The 14,723-nt window shown below is 43.6% G+C and overlaps 1 protein-coding gene across 3 annotated transcripts in view; it reads right to left on the minus strand.

Moving 5' to 3' along the window:
- crebbpa (CREB binding lysine acetyltransferase a) overlaps positions 1-14,723 on the minus strand; it is an 81,839-nt gene that overhangs the window by 39,164 nt on the left and 27,952 nt on the right. For all 3 annotated transcript variants that reach the window (XM_079670250.1, XM_079670249.1, XM_079670251.1), the window contains exon 2: positions 4,484-5,160. In XM_079670250.1, coding sequence (XP_079526376.1) covers positions 4,484-5,160 — 677 coding nt within the window. The remainder of the gene's footprint in view (positions 1-4,483; positions 5,161-14,723) is intronic.

Genomic DNA, 14,723 nt, shown 5'->3' on the forward strand with positions numbered 1-14,723 from the left:
CTCTTGCATGCCCTGCATAGCTATAAGAAATACTTAAGTTGTTGGTCAAGACACTTTCCATCTGATGAAGGCAAATGCCTTCCCAGATGTAAAAAAGTAGAAAACATTACATTCAGTTATAACTGCCAAAACAAACATTATTTACACTATTATGGCCCCTGTTAAAAATGTTTGTAATGTTATCTACTGTAAGTTGGTCGAACGAATGCCTCCTCATCCGGAAGCTGACCGAGCAGACCCGAGCAGCAGTCGAGAGGAGCTGAGAGGAGCTCAGAGGAGCCGAGCGCATCCGCGAAGCACACAAAATGGCGACGTCAGAGTTCCCTTTTGCCGGCAAATCTAAATCTCCTCGGTCAAAATAATTTCCCTTTAGCGCCACTTATGTGACAGACAAGAAGAGTATGTGACAGACAAGAATAGTAAATTCTAATGTCTAACACTTAATGTGGAGAAAGAGATGTCCTGTATGGGTTGATTGTGCGTTTATCTGTTGGTAATGCCTCGGGGTTCCGGTGGGCATGTAAATAAATGCATAATGCTGCGCTATACTTTGTGGCCTCACCCAGTTGCATAGCGACGTTTATTGTTTAGGTGTCTTTTAATAAGCAGGTAGTCCTATCATTAGCGAGAACTAGCTAGATCTGATCGATATGGACATAAACGCGAGTTAAGTCTAAACTGGCGGGAGAGAGAGATCAGCTGCTGCTGACGAGTCGACACGCAGCTCTGCATGATCACATGCAGCAGTGAGCGGACAAAACACACACTTCAAGTTAGAATATCACACGTAGCTATTTTAATTACCTAAACTAGTTATAGATATGTTTACTTTTGCTGTTGGGTTACTCATTACTGGATCCGCGAGCTGCATTACACTAGCATAATAGATTGCCCGATCGGGCAACCAGCAGGTGAGGCTTCATTGCCCGAACTAAATACTAGATGGCCCCGGGACATCGGGCAGTCCTTAATGTCGAGCCCTGAATTCACAGTCTTCCATTGTCTCCAAAACATTTCGTCTCGCAGCCATTTTCAGATTCTTTGTGAATAGGTCTTACTGAGTTAGGAGTCCTCTCGAGGACTTTTAAGCTCTCCTAAACTTAGGTGCTACTTTTAGGCCTAAAACACTTTGTGAATTGCTCTTAGTGAATAAAATTAGGAGTCCTAAATTTAAGACTGACACGCCCATTATGTTTAGGAGTTTCTCCTAAATTCGCCAGTTAGGAGCTACTTTTAGCCCTAAGATCCTTTGTGAATACGGCCCCTGGTGTTTTGTATACCAGCAATTGAGGGTGGACAAGTTTACTACCACTTAAGTTTCAATTAATTGTGTTAATTACTTATTGTAAAGCATTTGAACATTATTTTGTGTCACATGTTCATTATTAAGTTGATGTATAACTGTATAGTATCTTAATTATTTAAAATATAAGGTGTCTAAAAATGCAACCGTATTTTCAGTTTTGGCAACCAAAAGCTGATGCCTGGTTGCCAGCCAGTCAACCAGTTTTAAAAGTTAGCGTTGAGCCCTGAAATGTTAATTATTTTTTTTACAAATGCCTCTTTTCATCCTCTGTCTGAGGGGAAAACCCCAAAAAGCATGATAAGGCGAGCCAGGCCCCTTTAAGTTATTTTATTCATTTTTGTCTGCTTCTGAGAAGCTAATGTATAAGTTATACAGTTATTTCTGCAATAAAATTACAATAAAATGACTGTTTAATCTTCACATATTGTATTTATGTCTATAATTTTGAGCACCAAATTATTGAAAAGTATCGATAAGAGTATCGAAAAATACCGATACCGATAAGCAGTACCGGTATCGATATTGATAAAATCCTAACGATACGCATCCCTAATTGCAACAAATGTGTTCATTTTCTTAATTATTAGAGTGGATTTTTTGGACTTGTGCTCTTGGGCCAGTGGTTACAATGGTGGGGCCAGTGATAATGAAAATCTACTGGCCCGGAGGGGGTAGGCACCCTTAATGTCTACCCCTGTTAATGGTTTCATACTTGGAGTACATTTACCCACACTCAGCAAGAACCATGACAACATAGATTAAGTAAGATGTGAGGCACCAGAGGGGGAATACAATCTGTGTGAGAGCCACGCTGCACACACTGATGAACTGCCGCACTCTCGTCTACAGAGCTGCAGGGGGACCAGACTGTGCCATGCCAGGCCAGTCTGTATCCCCTCAGGCTGTTGACACCACTCCAACAGACCAGATAAAAAAAACACCCAACTGAGTCGACCAGACACTGGCAGCCTTTCAACACAGCTGAGCGGACACACACACACACACACACACACACACACACACACACACACACACACACACACACACACACACACACACACACACACACACACACACACACACACACACACACACACACACACACACACACACACACACACACACACACACACACACACACACCCACCCACCCCCCCCCCCATTCAGCCCCCTGCTCTCTGACACACTCCACACATCGGCAGGCGGGACAGTTGCCAACTATCATCTCAGTGCTGCCAGGCCAGACGATTCAGCTGAGCCGCCCTCCCTCCTCCTCATTTCATTCGCCCTCTGTCATTCTAACTGATTAAGTGCTTTACAATACACCTTTCCCTACATGACTGACAGGGCAAGCTGCCATCCAATGAGCCAGAGAAAGCAAGGGGCGTTCTCGTGCATATACAATAACAAAAGGAGCGTTGGGCGGGAAGGAGTGACAGCGGCCGCTAACCAACACAAATGCCCAGAAAGAGATTTACAACCTACGATTAAAGCACAATGGGGGAAGCCACATACAAAGACTTGGTCTAGTGGCTTTCATCTCTAGAGCTGCTGGTGACACGATAATCACAGGAGACCGGCTCAGCTTACCACACACAAACGCACATCTCCATCAGCTTTTAATCTTTCTTGCGGTTAGAGCATGTGTACATACTCTTTTTGAGAATGACTCTCGATACACACATTCACAATCTCTCCAAGTCTCTTCACAGTGTGTGTGTGTGTGTGTGTGTGTGTGTGTGTGTGTGTGTGTGTGTGTGTGTGTGTGTGTGTGTGTGTGTGTGTGTGTGTGTGTGTGTGTGTGTGTGTGTGTGTGTGTTGTGGTTACACTCGGCACCAGTGTCTTGGCTCTGACATGCAGACAGTGAAATAGATGACTTCCTATTGATTTCCTGTGTAACCACACTGGTGGCAGGCTTACGTATGAGCAGCCAGAGACACTATGACCTCTCTTTCTCACACACATCATTTAGAGTCCCAAGACTAATATAGTGAGTGAGAAGCCGACAGCAGTGTCAATATTCACTGCTCGCCAAACAAGAGAGTAGAGCTGCCAAGTGTGGAGTGTACATTTCATTTCTGAACAATCACAGCACGTAAAATGAGCGGAGAGGGATAGCAGACTGTGCAGATGAATTGACAGAGCGACCAGCACAGTGTGCAGAAACAGATGCACACACCACACATGCCAGAAAAAGAGCAATTTGAAGTGTGGGCCGAGTCATTTAAGACAAAGCGTGAGTGGTGTTATAGCCAGTTATGGAGCATCTCCACTCTCGTTAAGCATCTCCACTCTCATTAAGCAGCCAATTAACAGCTACATTAAGTTGAGTACTAGCAATTATCTCATACTCACGAACGCATTAAAAGTGTGAACCACTGTATGCAGGCAGTACCACTCTTCAATATTAGAACTGAGGCTGCTTTAGGGTTACTCGATTATGGCAAAAATCATAATCACGATTATTTTGGTCAATAATTGATATCACGATTATTATATACGATTATTCATTGACTTTGAAAACGCCCATTTATTGAACTTTAAAACAAATAATAATTTGAACAGTATCTTTTTAACTGTTGATTACCCTGAACGTATAATTCAACTGAAAAACCAATACAAAAATAAATTAAATAAATGATACATTTATATCTACATTTAAATAAATAATATCACAATAATAAATACCAATAAACAAGATCAACAAATATTTTGGAGCGCACTTCCACAAGCTACTAAACATATATAAATATGATAAATACAAATAAATTAGACTAAAATAAATTAGATCAAATATGTTGCAGTGCACTGTCACAACCTAGCAAAGCAAAATAATTGTTTCTTTCGATGATGTTGTTTTTGTAATTGTGGCAGGCCAAAATCGTAATTGCGATTAAAGTACGATTAATTGCACAGCTATAATTGCTTGGTAGATTGTTGACGATTTGGCATGACCCTAGATTTGACAGTTTGCCTTAAGACTAGAGCTGTCAAAGGCAGAGCAACAAGCCCTTTTGTCCAAATGTGGTGACACCATGAATGATCACAGGAAGCACACAGCGTTCTACATCCTGTTCAGAGTTAGCAGTGACCGGGACCAGAGAACACATCCTTTAGCCAGAGCAAATTGTAGAGGTTGTCTTTGACAAAGGTATGTAAAAGGATATACAACTCACCTTTGTCATGTTGGCCGCCTGTTGGGCTGCACTGAGGGTGGGATGCGACCCCATCGGCTGTGCTCCCTGGGTGAGTGTTTCTGCCAACGCACTTCCAGCTCCTCCTGGTCCTGGAGCCGCTCCCTGCATTTTCTGCACCTGGTACTGCATGCCTGCTACCCCTGCCCCCCGTCCTCTCCCAGCGTCAGGCACGAGACCCCCATTCATCACCTGCCCAGGTTGGGACTGCCCTCCCTGGGCCATGAGCCCGGCGTGACCCTGGTTATTGTTGATCATGGCCTGGTTGAAGCCCATTGTTGCAGGACTATTGTTGTTATTCTGTCCTCCTACTCCTGTTGGGGTTCCTGCCTTTTGGGCCTGGGGAGAGGGGTGGTTGTTGGGGGAACCCTGTCCAATGGGGCTCTTTCTCATTGGTGTCCCCAGCTGAGGACCCAAACCGCCTGTTTGAGGGCTAGCTGAATTCAGCCCTGCGGCCCCGATACTGCTTCCTGCTCGAAGGAGCTCTGAGAGCTGCTTGTGCTTGGCAGCTGCGTCCGGTACACCAGAAGCTCCACCGGGGCCAGGTGCTGCTCCAACATTTGAAGGCATCCCGCCCATCAGGCCCAGATCTCCTCCATTAGGGATCAACTCATCGGGAAGGTCATTCTCCAAATCATCCCAGGATAGTGACCCCAGATCTATGAGAGAAGAAAGAGATAATAATATGATCTGATCAAAATAAACTTAAGTGCTACACTGGAATACTTTGTAAATGAGTTAGGAACATTCACTCTTTTGAGCAACACCACATTTGTGTTCCTTCAAATAATCCTGCACAAGCATAATATGCACATTTCTGTACCTTTTCCATGTGTTCACTGGCAGCTCAACCCACAATTTAACACACATGATCTTAATAGACCCTCCAGAAAAACGCGATTCTGCGATCGCAGAATTTACCGCATAATCAGCAAAATGGCGCAGATTTTTAAAAGGCCGCATATTTATCAAAAGGCCGCATAATCCCCGCATTTTTCCACACAAAATTGAGAAGAAAAAAAGTTAACTCGTCTTGACGTGACGTCATCAGCTCGCGCATCACAGAATGTAAACAACACTGTATAGAGTGAACGTGTGGAGCTCACACGATAGAGAAAACACCAAGATGAAAAAATCTAATCCATCTCATTTACCGACGAACATTTCTACTAAAGACCGGGCAAAAAGTGGGGGGAAACTATTCTGCCCCCCGTGCAGCTGTGTGTTGGAGCATAAGAGAAAATCGACGGTGACGACCCACTTTGATTCATTCAAACATTCGAAAATGCTTTCTGCTGCTGCGGACAAGAAAGCCAAACAACTCACGTTCAACAAGGCATCAACATCCAAAACCCTTTCGAGGGCTACAAGAAACGAAGTGAGTAGCCTACAAGATTGAAGCTGGTCAGATAACGAACGAGTAAATGAAAACAGAATGAGAAGAAGTGTGTGTGTGTGTGTGTGTGTGTGTGTGTGTGTGTGTGTGTGTGTGTGTGTGTGTGTGTGTGTGTGTGTGTGTGTGATTAAAATAGCCCAATTGCTTTTACAATAAATAAACATTGAATTTGTTTAATTGAATAGTAAAGGGGGTTAACGTTAGTGGCAGGTTGTGTGTGAGAGAGAATAAATAAGACGGCCCAATATTTTATTTTATTTTAATTCTTTTTCCCCGCATATTTAGCATATTTCGCAACTTTCCGCATATTTCGCAACTTCCCGCAATTTCACCGCATAAAATCACATAAAACCCCCGCATGTTTAATCGCATAATCAAGGATTTTAGCCCGCATAATCAAGGAATTTAGCCCGCATAATCAAGGAATTTAGCCCGCATAATCAAGGAATTTAGCCCGCATAATCAAGGATTTTTGCCCGCGTTTTTCTGGAGGGTCTATCTTAAGCTCTATAACTTGCTGTGTGCCTCTTTAAAGTCGGAGGTAACATCAGGCTAGCCTTAAACATTGCTTTCCCGGCATTATAAATCCAAAAAGACTGATACAAATTAACTGAATAGTTTTTTGTTGATTCTATCCAAAACCAGACATGGCCATTGTCACAAATAACCCATTAAATCTATTGTTCAGCAATGCATCCGCTATAAGTATCTGTGTATTCTTGAACTACTCTTCAGCTGACACTACTCCTCAGTCGAAATGGTCAGGAACATTTCTGGTTATCGGATAGTGAGCCAACCAGATCACTGGAACTGCATTGGGGCCTCGTCCTTGCAGCAGAAGACACAGCAACAAGATGCTGCTGGATAATAAGTGCATACTGACTGACAAACAAGACAAGTGTGACAAGAGAGAGTGGCATTCAGGGTTCCTGCTGGGTGGAAGAGGAACATTAGTGTCACACCATTCAAAGGTGTGGGCATAATGCTCAGAGCCTGGGGAAGCCATGATTAGTTTGAGATTAAGCAACTAAGACAGCTAGAAAAATGGTGTGTGTGTGTGTGTGTGTGTGTGTGTGTGTGTGTGTGTGTGTGTGTGTGTGTGTGTGTGTTAGGGCTGTCGGGAAAACCATTTTTGACTAAACAATTACATTTATATGGGCTTGTCCAGTTGGGGGATGGCAATGTTTGCGTTTGGTGTGAGAGTATATTAGTCAACAGGCCACACACAGTGGGGCAAAAAAGTATTTAGTCAGCCACCAATTGTGCAGGTTCTCCCACTTAAAAAGATGAGAGGCCTGTAATTTTCATCCTAGGCATACCTCAACTATGAGAGACAAAATGAGAAAGAAAAAAATCCAGAAAATCACATTGTCTGATTTTTAAAGAATTTATTTGCAAATTATGGTGAAAAATAAGTATTTGGTCAATAACAAAAGTTCATCTCAATACTTTGTTATATACCCTTTGTTGGCAATGACAGAGGTCAAACGTTTTCTGTAAGTCTTCACAAGGTTTTCACACACTGTTGCTGGTATTTTGGCCCATTCCTCCATGCAGATCTCCTCTAGAGCAGTGATGTTTTGGGGCTGTCGCTGGGCAACACGGACTTTCAACTCCCTCCAAAGATTTTCTATGGGGTTGAGATCTGGAGACTGGCTAGGCCACTCCAGGACCTTGAAATGCTTCTTGCGAAGCCACTCCTTCGTTGCCCGGGCGGTGTGTTTGGGATCATTGTCATGCTGAAAGAACCCAGCAATGTTTCATCTTCAATGCTCTTGCTGATGGAAGGAGGTTGTCACTCAAAATTTCAAGATACATGGCCCCATTCATGCTTTCCTTTACACGGATCAGTCGTCCTGGTCCCTCTGCAGAAAAACAGCCCCAAAGCATGATGTTTCCACTCCCATGTTTCACAGTAGGTATGGTGTTCTTTGGATGCAACTCAGCATTCTTTCTCCTCCAAACACGTCTAGTTGAGTTTTTACCAAAAAGTTCTCTTTTGGTTTCATCTGACCATATGACATTCTCCCAATCCTCTTCTGGATCATCTAAATGCTCTCTAGCAAACTTCAGACGGGCCTGGACATGTACTGGCTTAAGCAGGGGGACACGTCTGGCACTGCAGGATTTGAGTCCCTGGCGGCGTAGTGTGTTACTGATGGTAGCCTTTGTTACTTTGGTCCCAGCTCTCTGCAGGTCATTGACTAGGTCCCCCCGTGTGGTTCTGGGATTTTTGCTCACCGTTCTTGTGATCATTTTGACCCCACGGGGTGAGATCTTGCGTGGAGCCCCAGATCGAGGGAGATTATCAGTGGTCTTGTATGTCTTCCATTTTCGAATAATTGCTCCCACAGTTGATTTCTTCACCCCAAGCTGCTTACCTATTGCAGATTCAGTCTTCCCAGCCTGGTGCAGGTCTAAAATGTTGTTTCTGGTGTCCTTTGACAGCTCTTTGGTCTTGGCCATAGTGGAGTTTGGAGTGTGACTGTTTGAGGTTGTGGACAGGTGCCGTTTATACTGATAACAAGTTCAAACAGGTGCCATTAATACAGTTAACAAGTGGAGGACAGAGGAGGCTCTTAAAGAAGAAGTTACAGGTCTGTGAGAGCCAGAAATCTTGTTTGTTTGTAGGTGACCAAATACTTATTTTCCACCATAATTTGCAAATAAATTCTTTAAAAATCAGACAATGTGATTTTCTGGATTTTTTTTTCTCATTTTGTCTCTTATAGTTGAGGTATACCTAGGATGACAATTACAGGCCTCTCTCATCTTTTTAAGTGGGAGAACTTGCACAATTGGTGGCTGACTAAATACTTTTTTGCCCCACTGTATGTCAGGGCTCGACATTATAAATGGCCCGCTGGCCCGGAAGCACTATTTAGACACCCCGGGCCAGCATAACGTATTTTCCACTTGCCCGCTCGGGCCACACAAAATATTGCTTTAAAAAAAAGAATGGTCCTGTGGTATTGGTATTTTGACAAGCAATTTTGTTAAAGTGTTTTGTTTATTAAAGCTACAACATAACGTTTCGTGAGGTGGTAATCATTGTTGGGTGAAAAGGAAACAGCTGTTTGCTGCGGAGCGCAGCGTGAGCAGGCCCCCGTGCGGGAGCGCGCTCCTTCACTACACTTTCTCGCCATTCGCCAAAATGTTTTTTATACCAGCGGTAACCGGCCAATCGCAGGGCAAAAAACAATCTTCAAATAAAAGAGGGAGAGAAAGTTTCAGCCACACTGGCTTGATCGATGGAGTTGGCTTCAATATGATGCCAATACAAACAAGGTCTTTTGTCGACTCTGTACAGCAATGCCGACCTATGCTGACAAGCAGGGACGTGCACAGACATTTTCGGGGGCGGGAGCTCAAGTGAGAAAAAGGACACTTCCCATAATCATTTATTTAAAAAAAATGTAAAACAAAAAGTTAAATATAGTTGCACATCTCTGACTTACTGACCAATTTATTTTAATACCCTCACACAATTGTTTAATACTCAGCAGAATTCTACAAAATAATCAGTTAACACAGAGACAATGGCCTTCTTTGGTATTTCACAATTAATAGTTATTAAATGAGCAGCCAACAATCAAAATTATGAAGTTACCGTTTAAGGCATTACAGGCTAAAAGATCGTTTTTTCATGTGCTATACATTGTTATTTTGGTCTATTTTACTTCCATGTGTTCTTTCAATGGAAAGAAAACTTCCAAAAAAACACATAAAATGGTGTTCGTTTTGCTAGTCCCTGGCCAACATGAGGCCCCACGAAAAGTTATATGATGAGGCCCTCTGTTTCGCGAGCGTCGACGGGGGGGGACTTCGCAGCGGCGAAACCGTGCCGCGCTACACTAATTGCGCTGCATAGGTGCGCCACATTTTCGGCTCAGTTGAGGCACCCTCCGCAAGATGAGGCCCCCCTCCGTGTGTGTGTGTGTGTGTGTGTGTGTGTGTGTGTGTGTGTGTGTGTGTGTGTGTGTGTGTGTGTGTGTGTGTGTGTGTGTGTGTGTGTGTGTGTGTGTGTGTGTGTGTGTGTGTGTGTGTGTGTGTGTGTGTGTGTGTGTGTGTGTGAGAGAGAGTGACAAGAGCTATATTCAGAGCTCTGCTGCCTTGGCTACAATCTTTCATCGTTGCTGTTGTATGATTGGTGTTTAGCTACGGTATTTAGCGTCTACAGCACTTCCGCTTTTAGGGTTGACGTAGACCCAAACGTCGCCCGGAGGTCCCCCAGTGTTGTTGCGGGAGCTGCTGCACTAGCTAACGCTACATTAGCAAAACAAACGCTAATTTCCTTTGCAAAAGGTGCAGCGGGCTTCAAACACGTCCCCCTCCACTGGTTTCAACCAAGCACTAAATGAGATGTTTTCCAACCAAATACGGTTGAACCTACACTTCCCCATATTCATTTGTAAGTAGATTCGAAGATACATGAGTTTCTAACTGCCGCTAGCTGAAGCTTGGTTGCTAGGTTACTAGCTGGGTGTTCTCCAATAAGGGGCCGGGGGAAACAAAGTTATTGATTACTGGTTCCATGTTGATTTAATTCAATACAAATTGTTGGGGGGAACTGAAAGGCTATTACCGTACTGGTTACTTTGCAGCCCGGACATTTCCCCCAAAACCCATTTAGACACGATCCCAACACAGAAGTACCTTTCAAATCCGATCCTTTTTAAGACCTTCCAAATCGTATTTAAGATCTTTCTTATTTTTTTGGTCATATTTAAGACCTTTTTAAGGCTTTAAATTCAGATTATCAAATTTAAGACTTTTTAAGACCCCGCGGGAACCCTGTGATAGGCTATTACTGTAGTGTCAATGTGGTGCGGAGGGGGAGGGCTGCAAGTGGAGCCTCGCAGTTTTTCAGGTTGATATGTGAAGCTCATTAGCTAGCCAACATGTATCTAGCAAATGTTTAGCAACATATTAGAAGTGAGGCTACTAGACTAACGTTAGGTCTACTGTAATAGCCTCACTTTTAACATTTTGCAAAACATTAGCTAGCACTAGTGTTTTGCAGTTGCTAGCAGCTTATTGGGATGTTATGCTAGATAGACAGGCATTGTTTTTGATATAATAAATTAAGCATTATTGTTAGTTAAGCATGTCAGCCTGCAGCCCCACTTTTAACTCTGTCTCTCTCTAACTCAGGGGTTTTCAAAGTGTGGGTAGGTGAGCCTCCCCTCAGAGAACATAACAGCCGCGCCCCCCCCTCCTCCCAATTATTATTGCTTTTATTATTGTTGCTATAATGCAGGAAAATGTAATTAAATGCTCTGTTTTCGCTGTCTACCTTCCGCCATTTGAAATTACTCCGACTGTTTCTCTCCTCGTGTGTGTGTGTGTGTGTGTGTGTGTGTGTGTGTGTGTGTGTGTGTGTGTGTGTGTGTGTGTGTGTGTGTGTGTGTGTGTGTGTGTGTGTGTGTGTGTGTGTGTGAATCTATCGTGCTGACTGCACCGATTTGATTGGCTGAGTAGCGTCACCTCCTTCAAACATTAAACAATAACTTTTTTAAACCTTTTTATTTTTATGTTTTAAACATATTGTATAAAACTCCCCCACTACTTGGACTATTCCTTGCACCCCTCTAGAATAAGCCCGAATGGTCTCAACCATATTGCATCAGTAACGTGCACTTTTTATTATAACAAGATCGCAAGGACACTTGTAGCGATCGGAAAATTGAGTGTTGTTCAGTTTGTGTGTTGTGTAACATGCGTGTCCGTGCATGAAAATATACCACACACCCAATGACAATTGCATGTTCAATTCACTACCCTGGAAGTTAATACAGTTGTTAAAGTTGGAACAGCCTGTGGACAGCCGTTCTTCCTTGCATGTCAGTCGCCGACACCTTCTTACAGAGGACAGGCACATCTAGCTGCAGCACGACCCGTATCTTTCCGCACGCCGTGTTCACAAGACATATTTTTTTTAACATTTTCAACATGGTGGATAAATCCTTATATGCTCCCGGCAACACACTGAACGTCAACTTTGCCTCCTTATTACACTCACTCCTACTTTAGTGGGAACAATGAGTCTGCGTCTTTGATGCACACAGGAATAAACGCAGATCACACTCTGGCTGCAGCCTTTACCGGTACTTGCTTTTGATCAAAGTCAATGCGGAAAACCTGCACTCACACAGGTAGGTGGAGGTGAAGGGAATCAGCACTTTTACAGCCTTTTTGTCTCCACAGACAGCCACAAGTGGGCAATTGTCACTTTACTCGTCTTTTTCTCGTTCTTTTGTGTCTCACGCTGCGCCTCCCCTGAAGCTCTCTGGCGCCCCCCAGGGGAGGCGCGCCTCACACTTTGAAAACCGCTGCTCTAGCTCATTGCCGATGGCTGCACTAAAGAAAAGGGCACAGAGAGGAAACCAGTTGTAAGATGATGGCAACACATCCAACCTCTCAAAACATTTGCTACTGTCACATAAAATCAGAGTACAGGAATGTACAGTCTTCAAGCCTGTGTTGTCAAACGTGTTTTTCATTGTTTGTTCAGTACTAAAAGGTTGAAGAAAACCCTTAAATGTTTCCCTTATGAAACATGACAGTATCACGATATGTATCGATCGAGTATCGTTCAGTGGTATCGGTATCGTAAAAAAGTCAACGATATGCATCCCTAACTTTGCGGCAGGTAACTGATCACAGTCTGTGAGTTAGTCGGGGCAGAAGTTGTTTTCAATACGCGGAGCATTGACAGTAAAAGGTGCTGCTAGAGGTTGCCTTCATTACATGTAAGAGGAATGTGAACACTTAAACTGGACCTGTCCACTAAAACTCTTCGTAGCCTTTATTTAACCAGGTGAAAGCCCCTTGAGATAAAAATATCTCTTTTTCAAGGGTGACCTGCAGCACATTGGTACACATGTAACATAAAAACAGAACAAAAATAAGGACGGCATACAACATAAATTACAGGGTACAGTTTACAAACTCTATTTACAGTGACAGGTACCATGAGTATCAAACAGCATGTCACCCAGCCGAGTTTTAAAATGGTGCAGGGGAACCAAAGTTCTTCATCAGCTTTTCAGTAGCTCACGGTTCACAGAAAAAAATCAGACGGAAATAAATGCACCTGAATCAGTCAGTGTCGCTGCGGCTTAGAGACACACATGGATTTATGATTTAAAAAATACTCGCGTTAGCACCAAGTCAGGGTTTTGGTGGATTTAATCAAGTCTTGGATTGCAGAGTAAGAATGTCCTCTTGCTATTTGCAGTTGATAAATACATGTGTAAAGTTTGTGAAGGCAGGAGGAAAGCTTCCGCGATCACCGTCTCCTCTCCGTTCCTCCAAACCCCTCCCTGAAAATATTGAGTGACAGGCTGATAGTGACCTGATAGAAACATTATTATTCACTTAATCACTGATTGAGATATGATGAAGCTAACTTAATCTCATACATTCTTGGGATTTACGTAACAGTAAGACAGAGAATAAGTACGCACCCACATGTAGGGATGGGTACCGAGCCCCGGTATTAAATGGGCCCCGGGGCTGAATTATTAAAGGCCGTGGTACCGTTAAGCTCCGATGTTAACGGTCTTTTTATCGGTACAGGAGACATGTAAAACATATGTATTATTGCTACAAAAACATTATATTGCAGTTTTAGTATGGCCAACTCAGTTTCTAATACACAAAAAGACTGCAAAATGCGTCTTTAGTATTTTCGATCTTTCCAATCCAGACGAGAGGTCTCTGTCCCCCGCCTGCTTGCGAGGGGGGGTGGGGCAGTTTACACACACGCAGCTGCTACATGCCGCAACACACACACACACACACCCACACACACACACGGAGGAGATGGCGGAGAGAACGCGCTCCGAGGTGTGGTTAAACTTTACCCGTCTCGATGAGGACAATGCTCGTTACCAAAAGTGCAATAAGAGTTTAGCATGTAAGGGCGGTAACACGAGCAATTTGTCTAAACATTTAGCAAAAGTGCACCAAGTTCAGACGGAGAAATGCACCGGGTTCCACTGTCTTTCTAGTAGTTCTGTAGCCCCATCCACGAGTAACGTATCCACGTCAGGTGTTATGTATGCTAGCAGCAACACACGGAGTTAACTACATTATACAAACATGGGTTAATGATTAGAGGTAACTGAGTTATTTATTTTGTTAAATTTTCAGCTATTCTGTTACATTGTTCTTTCTTTTGATGTGAAATATTATGCAGGGTTTCCCACACATAGACTATACTTGGGCGGGCCGCCCAGGTATACTAACGGCCGCCCAAGTATATTTCGTGACCCATTTAGTTTTTTTTGTTTTTTTTAAATATTCGTCCGTGACCACAACGCCATCTGCGATCGATTAACTTGTGGACAATGATCCCTCGCTCCCTTGCTCTGTAGAGATGGGCGAGTCCTGATTCATCCGGATCATTAACCCGGATCCTAGAAATGAGCTGGTCGTGACGAGTCTCCCCTCTTCATTAACCCGAGTCCTTTGAGTCCTACACCTGGTGTGACGTACAAATTAAAACTATACATTGCGTCACTCGCTACTCTCTTTATAACATGTCAAATAAAATTACAACGTACCACAGTCCATCTGCCTACTCTTTAGCAAGTAGGATAGCTTCCAGAAGTTATCGTTTGGCTCAGGGGAGGGGACGCGGATCAGTGAAACTTCCTGCAGACTCGTGGCGACTCAGAGCCGCGGGAGTGCACGAGTCAACAGCAGACTCAGAGATTCGCAAATCCTGACTCACTGTGCAAAACATAGCAGACTCGTGTGGACTCAGAGCCGTAACCGTATAGCAGCAGATCCAGAGATCCGGCAGACGTCGTCATGCAG

This window comes from Notothenia rossii (assembly GCF_949606895.1).
Source record: "Notothenia rossii genome assembly, chromosome: 1".
In the NCBI taxonomy this organism is placed as follows: domain Eukaryota; kingdom Metazoa; phylum Chordata; class Actinopteri; order Perciformes; family Nototheniidae; genus Notothenia; species Notothenia rossii.